The sequence below is a fragment of the Salvelinus namaycush genome, chromosome 1 (genome assembly GCF_016432855.1).
Source record: "Salvelinus namaycush isolate Seneca chromosome 1, SaNama_1.0, whole genome shotgun sequence".
NCBI classification, from domain to species: domain Eukaryota; kingdom Metazoa; phylum Chordata; class Actinopteri; order Salmoniformes; family Salmonidae; genus Salvelinus; species Salvelinus namaycush.
The window spans coordinates 72,552,111-72,561,705 of NC_052307.1; the positions used below are offsets into that span (position 1 = coordinate 72,552,111).

Below are 9,595 nucleotides of genomic sequence, written 5' to 3' on the forward strand. Positions count from 1 at the left end.
CACTAGGCTACCAGTGCGTCTCCTGAGCCCTGTTCCTCCTCCACGCACTCTCCCTGTAGTGCGTGTATCTAGCCCGGTGCCTCCAGTTCCGGGCCCACGCACTAAGCTACCAGTGCGTCTCCAGAGCCCTGTACAAACTGTATCTTCTTCCCCTACTAATCCTGATGTGCTTGTCCTCAGCCCGGCGTCACCAGTGCCGGTACCACGCATCAGTTATAGAGTGGGCTTTGAGAATACAGTGTGCCCTGTCCCTGCTCTCCGCACTAGTAGGAAGGTGCTTATCCTTAGCCCGGTGCCTCCAGTTCCGGCACCACGCACCAGGTCTACAGTGCACCGTATCCGGCCAGAGCCATCCGTCTCCCCAGCGCCATCTGAGCCATCCGTCTCCCCAGCGCCATCTGAGCCATCCGTCTCCCCAGCGCCATCTGAGCCATCCGTCTCCCCAGCGCCATCTGAGCCATCCGTCTCCCCAGCGCCGTCTGAGCCATCCGTCTGCCATGAGCCTGCAAAGCCGCCCGTCTGCCATGAGCCTACAGAGCCATCCGCCAGACAGGAGCCGCTAGAGCCGTCAGCCAGACAGGAGCCGCTAGAGCCGCCAACCAGACAGGATCTGCCAGAGCCGCCAACCAGACAGGATCTGCCAGAGCCGCCAACCAGACAGGATCTGCCAGAGCCGCCAGAGAGCCATGAGCAGCCAGAGCCGCCAGAGAGCCATGAGCAGCCAGAGCCGTCAGAGAGCCATGAGCAGCCAGAGCCGTCAGAGAGCCATGAGCAGCCAGAGCCGTCAGAGAGCCATGAGCAGCCAGAGCCGTCAGAGAGCCATGAGCAGCCAGAGCCGTCAGAGAGCCATGAGCAGCCAGAGCCGTCAGAGCGCCATGAGCAGCCAGAGCCGTCAGAGCGCCATGAGCAGCCAGAGCCGTCAGAGCGCCATGAGCGTCGAGAGCCGTCAGCCTGCCATGAGCGTCGAGAGCCGTCAGCCTGCCATGAGCGTCGAGAGCCGTCAGCCTGCCATGAGCGTCGAGAGCCGTCAGCCTGCCATGAGCGTCGAGAGCCGTCAGCCTACCATGAGCGTCGAGAGCCGTCAGCCAGCCATGAGCGTCGAGATTCGTCAGTCAGCCATGAGCTGCCCTTCAGCCTGAAACGGCTAGATACCCAGAACTGCCCATCAGTCCAGAGCTGTCTCTCTGTCCGGAGCTGCCTTTCAGTCCGGAGTTGCCCCTCTATCCTGATCTCCCTCTCTATCTTGATCTACCTCTATATTCTTATCTATCCCTCTGTCTTGATTTATCTCTCTGTCCCGGTGCTGTCGTTATTAGTGATGTTATTAAGAGGATTTTGTGGGGGTAAAAAGAGGGTGGACATTCTTAGAGGGAGGAAGCTAGGATGGATTATGGTGGGGTGGGAACTTCGCCCGGAGCCTGAGCCACCACCGTGGTTAGATGCCCACCCAGACCCTCCCCTAGACTTTGTGCTGGTGCGTCCGGAGTTCGCACCTTGTGGGGGGGGTAATGTCACGTTCCTGACCTATTTATGTTAGTTGTTATGTGTGTTAGTTGGTCAGGACGTGAGGTTGGGTGGGCATTCTATGTTTTCTGTTTCTGTGTTGGTTTTGGGTTGCCTGGTATGGCTCTTAATTAGAGGCAGGTGTTTGGCGTTCCTCTAATTAAGAGTCATATTTAGGTAGGCGTTGTCACAGTGTTCGTTGTGGGTGATTGTCTTCCGTGTCTGTGTTTGTACACCACGCGGGACTGTTTACGGTTTGTTCGGTTTGTGTAGCCTATGTTCCTATTCGTGCGTTTTCTTGTTTTATGTAAGTACGTCGTCTAGGTCTGTCTACACCGTTTGTTGTTTTTGTTAGTTTAATCAAGTTCGTGTTTCGTTAATAAAATATGTCTTTTCACTACGCTGCGCCTTGGTTCCCTCAATACTCCTCCTCTTCAGATGAAGAGGAGGAGGACCGCCGTTACAACCACTATACTAATATTGTCTAATAATCTCAGGAAACTAACAGAGAGAGGACACTACCACCATACTAATATTGACTAATAATCTCAGGAAACTAACAGAGAGAGAGGACACTACCACCATACTAATATTGACTAATAATCTCAGGTCACTAAGAGAGAGAGAGGACACTACCACTATACTAATATTGTCTAATAATCTCAGGAAACTAACAGAGAGAGAGGACACTACCACCATACTAATATTGACTAATAATCTCAGGAAACTAACAGAGAGAGAGGACACTACCACTATACTAATATTGACTAATAATCTCAGGAAACTAACAGAGAGAGAACACTACCACTATACTAATATTGACTAATAATCTCAGGAAACTAACAGAGAGAGAGGACACTACCACTATACTAATATTGACTAATAATCTCAGGAAACTAACAGAGAGAGAACACTACCACTATACTAATATTGACTAATAATCTCAGGAAACTAACAGAGAGAGGACACTACCACTATACTAATATTGACTAATAATCTCAGGAAACTAACAGAGAGAGAGGACACTACCACTATACTAATATTGACTAATAATCTCAGGAAACTAACAGAGAGAGAACACTACCACTATACTAATATTGACTAATAATCTCAGGAAACTAACAGAGAGAGAGGACACTACCACTATACTAATATTGACTAGGACACTAGATCAATGAGACTGTATATGCTGAAACCCCGCCTCCTATCTCCTAGGCTACAACCCTATTGGTTGAACTGAACTCTTTCAGATCTTCATGAAATGGCTAGGGGTGGTAGACTAGGGGTTATCTGAGAGGACGGTGGTGGTACAGGGGTTGCACAAGGTGGACGTCTGTAGTGTTTAGTGTGTGGCCTGTAGTGTTTAGTGTGTAGTGTGTAGTGTGTAGTGTGTGGCCTGTAGTGTGTAGTGTGTGGCCTGTAGTGTGTAGTGTGTGGCCTGTAGTGTTTAGTGTGTAGTGTGTCGTGTAGTGTTTAGTGTGTAGTGTATAGTGTGTAGTGTATAGTGTGTAGTGTATAGTGTGTAGTGTACAGTTCAGTGTACCTGTTGTTACCAGAGCAACCCTCTACAGTGATCCTGGGTGAGAGAGGAGACAGGACAGTAGTGGGACAGGGAGTGGACAGAGTGGACGTTCCGGTGTCCAGACCGGTGGACACAGAGTAGGACGATGACACAGCCTCGTCCGCTGACGGACTGCTCTTCAGGAAGAACCTGAAGGTGAGAGGACGAGAGGGAAGAAGGGATGAGAGGAGGAGGTGTGATACCAGGGGAACAGGGAGGGGGTTAAATGTCTGTGTGTATATATAGTGTACCTCCCAGGTCCTCTCAGGTCTCTGATCTCTACGTTAAGGAAAGGGAGGAAGGGATGAGAGGAGGTGGGATACCAGGGGAACAGGGAGGGGGTTAAATGTCTGTGTGTATATATAGTGTACCTCCCAGGTCCTCTCAGGTCTCTGATCTCTACGTTAAGGAAAGGGAGGAAGGGATGAGAGGAGGTGTGATACCAGGGGAACAGGGAGGGGGTTAAATGTCTGTGTGTATATATAGTGTACCTCCCAGGTCCTCTCAGGTCTCTGATCTCTACATTAAGGAAGGGGAGGAAGGGATGAGAGGAGGTGGGATACCAGGGGAACAGGGAGGGGGTTAAATGTCTGTGTGTATATATAGTGTACCTCCCAGGTCCTCTCAGGTCTCTGATCTCTACGTTAAGGAAGGGGAGGAAGGGATGAGAGGAGGTGTGATACCAGGGGAACAGGGAGGGGGTTAAATGTCTGTGTGTATATATAGTGTACCTCCCAGGTCCTCTCAGGTCTCTGATCTCTACATTAAGGAAAGGGAGGAAGGGGTTCCCACAGAAGGGACAGGTGGTGTTGAGGTTGGAGTCGTCAGCCGTCCATCCTGCCATGATCTCCTCGTCGTACACCAGACCGTCGCACGTCTTACAGCGAGAACAGCTGGAGATCAACAGCTGGAAACACAGAGCCAAGATGGACGTCAGGTCAATCAGGGGTCGGGCACAAAATGGCAGAGACCACCCCTTGGCCTGGTTGTGTGAATGAGAAGTATCCTTGGTCCTTTGTCTCGCATGTACTTGATACTTGATTGATCGTCCTATCTGAAAATCAAGCTATCTGTAGTGTTGGCTTCGTTTCAATGTTCCTGAGAGTTTTTCTGGTTTAGTTTGAGAGGTCTGTAAGTGTGGTGCTCTCACCTCCATGGCGTAGTTCTGGAAGACACTGGTATTGCTGGTGTAGCGAGACGAGCCCAGATCAGAGCAGTCTGGGGGAGGAAAGCCTGGAGGAGAGACACAGGACACAACCGGAGAAGGAGCACATCCATTATCCATGAACATCTGCTATCATCGGTGTCAGCAGTAAACAGTCTCTGATGGCTAGCCGTTAGCTAAGCGCTAACTCAGGGCAGGGCGTTTCCATGGCAGGAGTGCTAGTGCACTACTTGCACACTGGATGCTAATGAGACATGAGAAGGGCAGAGGGTCTGAGTAGCTTGATTGAAGAGCTCCAATCAGACTTCACCTCAATCACCTCAACTGCACAAGGCATCGTCTGCTGGCCTAGTTTGGTAAGAGTCCTTTCTCCCTCCCCTACCTCTTGTCTGGTCCTAGCTCCTCCCTCTCTCTCTCCTCCTCAGTGACAGGACAGTACCTGGTTGTCTGGTCCTAGCTCCTCCCTCTCTCTCTCCTCCTCAGTGACAGGACAGTACCTGGTTGTCTGGTCCTAGCTCCTCCCTCTCTCTCCTCATCAGTGACAGGACAGTACCTGGTTGTCTGATTCTAGCTCCTCCCTCTCTCTCTCCTCCTCAGTGATAGGACAGTACCTGGTTGTCTGATTCTAGCTCCTCCCTCTCTCTCTCCTCCTCAGTGACAGGACAGTACCTGGTTGTCTGATCCTAGCTCCTCCCTCTCTCTCTCCTCCTCAGTGACAGGACAGTACCTGGTTGTCTGATCCTAGCTCCTCCCTCTCTCTCTCTCCTCCTCAGTGACAGGACAGTACCTGGTTGTCTGATTCTGGCTCCTCCCTCTCTCTCTCTGCTCCTCAGTGATAGGACAGTACTTGGTTGTCTGATCCTAGCTCCTCCCTCTCTCTCTCCTCCTCAGTGACAGGACAGTACCTGGTTGTCTGATCCTAGCTCCTCCCTCTCTCTCCTCCTCAGTAACAGGGCAGTACCTGGTTGTCTGATCCTAGCTCCTCCCTCTCTCTCTCCTCCTCAGTGACAGGGCAGTACCTGGTTGTCTGGTCCTAGCTCCTCCCTCTCTCTCTCCTCCTCAGTGACAGGACAGTACCTGGTTGTCTGATCCTAGCTCCTCCCTCTCTCTCTCCTCCTCAGTGACAGGACAGTACCTGGTTGTCTGATCCTAGCTCCTCCCTCTCTCTCTCTCCTCCTCAGTGACAGGACAGTACCTGGTTGTCTGATTCTAGCTCCTCCCTCTCTCTCTCTCCTCCTCAGTGACAGGACAGTACCTGGTTGTCTGATCCTAGCTCCTCCCTCTCTCTCTCCTCCTCAGTGACAGGACAGTACCTGGTTGTCTGATCCTAGCTCCTCCCTCTCTCTCTCCTCCTCAGTGACAGGACCTGGTTGTCTGGTCCTAGCTCCTCCCTCTCTCTCCTCCTCAGTGACAGGACAGTACCTGGTTGTCTGATCCTAGCTCCTCCCTCTCTCTCCTCCTCAGTGACAGGACAGTACCTGGTTGTCTGATCCTAGCTCCTCCCTCTCTCTCTCCTCCTCAGTGACAGGACAGTACCTGGTTGTCTGGTCCTAGCTCCTCCCTCTCTCTCCTCATCAGTGACAGGACAGTACCTGGTTGTCTGATTCTAGCTCCTCCCTCTCTCTCTCCTCCTCAGTGACAGGACAGTACTTGGTTGTCTGATCCTAGCTCCTCCCTCTCCCTCTCCTCCTCAGTGACAGGACAGTACCTGGTTGTCTGATCCTAGCTCCTCCCTCTCTCTCTCCTCCTCAGTGACAGGACAGTACCTGGTTGTCTGATCCTAGCTCCTCCCTCTCTCTCTCTCCTCCTCAGTGACAGGACAGTACCTGGTTGTCTGATCCTAGCTCCTCCCTCTCTCTCTCTCCTCCTCAGTGACAGGACAGTACCTGGTTGTCTGATCCTAGCTCCTCCCTCTCTCTCTCTCCTCCTCAGTGACAGGACAGTACCTGGTTGTCTGATCCTAGCTCCTCCCTCTCTCTCTCTCCTCCTCAGTGACAGGACAGTACCTGGTTGTCTGATCCTAGCTCCTCCCTCTCTCTCCTCCTCAGTAACAGGGCAGTACCTGGTTGTCTGATCCTAGCTCCTCCCTCTCTCTCTCCTCCTCAGTGACAGGGCAGTACCTGGTTGTCTGGTCCTAGCTCCTCCCTCTCTCTCTCCTCCTCAGTGACAGGACAGTACCTGGTTGTCTGATCCTAGCTCCTCCCTCTCTCTCTCCTCCTCAGTGACAGGACAGTACCTGGTTGTCTGATCCTAGCTCCTCCCTCTCTCTCTCTCCTCCTCAGTGACAGGACAGTACCTGGTTGTCTGATTCTAGCTCCTCCCTCTCTCTCTCTCCTCCTCAGTGACAGGACAGTACCTGGTTGTCTGATCCTAGCTCCTCCCTCTCTCTCTCCTCCTCAGTGACAGGACAGTACCTGGTTGTCTGATCCTAGCTCCTCCCTCTCTCTCTCCTCCTCAGTGACAGGACCTGGTTGTCTGGTCCTAGCTCCTCCCTCTCTCTCCTCCTCAGTGACAGGACAGTACCTGGTTGTCTGATCCTAGCTCCTCCCTCTCTCTCCTCCTCAGTGACAGGACAGTACCTGGTTGTCTGATCCTAGCTCCTCCCTCTCTCTCTCCTCCTCAGTGACAGGACAGTACCTGGTTGTCTGGTCCTAGCTCCTCCCTCTCTCTCCTCATCAGTGACAGGACAGTACCTGGTTGTCTGATTCTAGCTCCTCCCTCTCTCTCTCCTCCTCAGTGACAGGACAGTACTTGGTTGTCTGATCCTAGCTCCTCCCTCTCCCTCTCCTCCTCAGTGACAGGACAGTACCTGGTTGTCTGATCCTAGCTCCTCCCTCTCTCTCTCCTCCTCAGTGACAGGACAGTACCTGGTTGTCTGATCCTAGCTCCTCCCTCTCTCTCTCTCTCCTCCTCAGTGACAGGACAGTACCTGGTTGTCTGATCCTAGCTCCTCCCTCTCTCTCTCTCCTCCTCAGTGACAGGACAGTACCTGGTTGTCTGATCCTAGCTCCTCCCTCTCTCTCCTCCTCAGTAACAGGGCAGTACCTGGTTGTCTGATCCTAGCTCCTCCCTCTCCCTCTCCTCCTCAGTGATAGGACAGTACCTGGTTGTCTGATCCTAGCTCCTCCCTCTCTCTCTCCTCCTCAGTGACAGGACAGTACCTGGTTGTCTGATCCTAGCTCCTCCCTCTCTCTCCTCCTCAGTGACAGGACAGTACCTGGCTGTCTGATCCTAGCTCCTCCCTCTCTCTCTCCTCCTCAGTGACAGGACAGTACCTGGTTGTCTGATCCTAGCTCCTCCCTCTCCCTCTCCTCCTCAGTGACAGGGCAGAAATATGTTACCTGTCTGTTTGTATGTGGGACTGTCCAGTCTGCTCCTCAGGGGACTGCGTCTGGACGGGCTTCTCCTTGGGCTCCTACGGGACCCGTGGCCATTTCTCTGAGGGGAGATGATGGAGCCGTCTGGGTCCCCCAGTCCCTCCTCATCCACATCCAACAGGGAGGAGCAGTCAGGGTCCATGCCCAGAGAGGACACACTCAGACGGTCACAGTTACCCTCCTGGAGGGGGTGGACAGGGGATACGATGGAGGTTCAGGAACAAAATACATGTTGCTGCAATGTGTTTGAGAATCTGAGAGGTACCTAGCTGTATTAGGTAGTGGGGGTGTGTTTGAGAATCTGAGAGGTACCTAGCTGTATTAGGTAGTGGGGGTGTGTTTGAGAATCTGAGAGGTACCTAGCTGTATTAGGTAGTGAGGGTGTGTTTGAGAATCTGAGAGGCACCAAGCTGTATTAGGTAGTGGGGGTGTGTTTGAGAATCTGAGAGGTACCTAGCTGTATTAGGTAGTGGGGGTGTGTTTGAGAATCTGAGAGGTACCTAGCTGTATTAGGTAGTGGGGGTGTGTTTGAGAATCTGAGAGGTACCTAGCTGTATTAGGTAGTGGGGGTGTGTTTGAGAATCTGAGAGGCACCAAGCTGTATTAGGTAGTGGGGGTGTGTTTGAGAATCTGAGAGGTACCTAGCTGTATTAGGTAGTGGGGGTGTGTTTGAGAATCTGAGAGGTACCTAGCTGTATTAGGTAGTGGGGGTGTGTTTGAGAATCTGAGAGACACCTAGCTGTATTAGGTAGTGGGGGTGTGTTTGAGAATCTGAGAGGTACCTAGCTGTATTAGGTAGTGGGGGTGTGTTTGAGAATCTGAGAGGTACCTAGCTGTATTAGGTAGTGGGGGTGTGTTTGAGAATCTGAGAGGCACCAAGCTGTATTAGGTAGTGGGGGTGTGTTTGAGAATCTGAGAGGCACCTAGCTGTATTAGGTAGTGGGGGTGTGTTTGAGAATCTGAGAGGTACCTAGCTGTATTAGGTAGTGGGGGTGTGTTTGAGAATCTGAGAGGCACCTAGCTGTATTAGGTAGTGGGGGTGTGTTTGAGAATCTGAGAGGTACCTAGCTGTATTAGGTAGTGGGGGTGTGTTTGAGAATCTGAGAGGCACCAAGCTGTATTAGGTAGTGGGGGTGTGTTTGAGAATCTGAGAGGTACCTAGCTGTATTAGGTAGTGGGGGTGTGTTTGAGAATCTGAGAGGCACCAAGCTGTATTAGGTAGTGGGGGTGTGTTTGAGAATCTGAGAGGCACCAAGCTGTATTAGGTAGTGGGGGTGTGTTTGAGAATCTGAGAGGTACCTAGCTGTATTAGGTAGTGGGGGTGTGTTTGAGAATCTGAGAGGCACCAAGCTGTATTAGGTAGTGGGGGTGTGTTTGAGAATCTGAGAGGCACCAAGCTGTATTAGGTAGTGGGGGTGTGTTTGAGAATCTGAGAGGCACCAAGCTGTATTAGGTAGTGGGGGTGTGTTTGAGAATCTGAGAGGTACCTAGCTGTATTAGGTAGTGGGGTGTGTTTGAGAATCTGAGAGGCACCTAGCTGTATTAGGTAGTGGGGGTGTGTTTGAGAATCTGAGAGGCACCTAGCTGTATTAGGTAGTGGGGGTGTGTTTGAGAATCTGAGAGGCACCTAGCTGTATTAGGTAGTGGGGGTGTGTTTGAGAATCTGAGAGGTACCTAGCTGTATTAGGTAGTGGGGGTGTGTTTGAGAATCTGAGAGGCACCTAGCTGTATTAGGTAGTGGGGGTGTGTTTGAGAATCTGAGAGGCACCTAGCTGTATTAGGTAGTGGGGGTGTGTTTGAGAATCTGAGAGGCACCTAGCTGTATTAGGTAGTGGGGGTGTGTTTGAGAATCTGAGAGGTACCTAGCTGTATTAGGTAGTGGGGGTGTGTTTGAGAATCTGAGAGGCACCTAGCTGTATTAGGTAGTGGGGGTGTGTTTGAGAATCTGAGAGGCACCTAGCTGTATTAGGTAGTGGGGGTGTGGACAAG

At 51.8% G+C, this 9,595-nt stretch overlaps 1 protein-coding gene across 1 annotated transcript in view; it reads right to left on the bottom strand.

Annotated features, from left to right (window-relative positions):
- Positions 1-9,595, bottom strand: part of LOC120052829 (C-myc promoter-binding protein-like) — a 29,294-nt gene that overhangs the window by 18,507 nt on the left and 1,192 nt on the right. Inside the window, exons 3-6 of the mRNA XM_039000007.1 lie at positions 7,571-7,787; positions 4,215-4,297; positions 3,796-3,971; positions 3,047-3,214 (exon numbers count right to left, since the gene is read on the bottom strand). Of these exons, the coding sequence (XP_038855935.1) occupies positions 3,047-3,214; positions 3,796-3,971; positions 4,215-4,297; positions 7,571-7,787 (644 nt within the window). The remainder of the gene's footprint in view (positions 1-3,046; positions 3,215-3,795; positions 3,972-4,214; positions 4,298-7,570; positions 7,788-9,595) is intronic.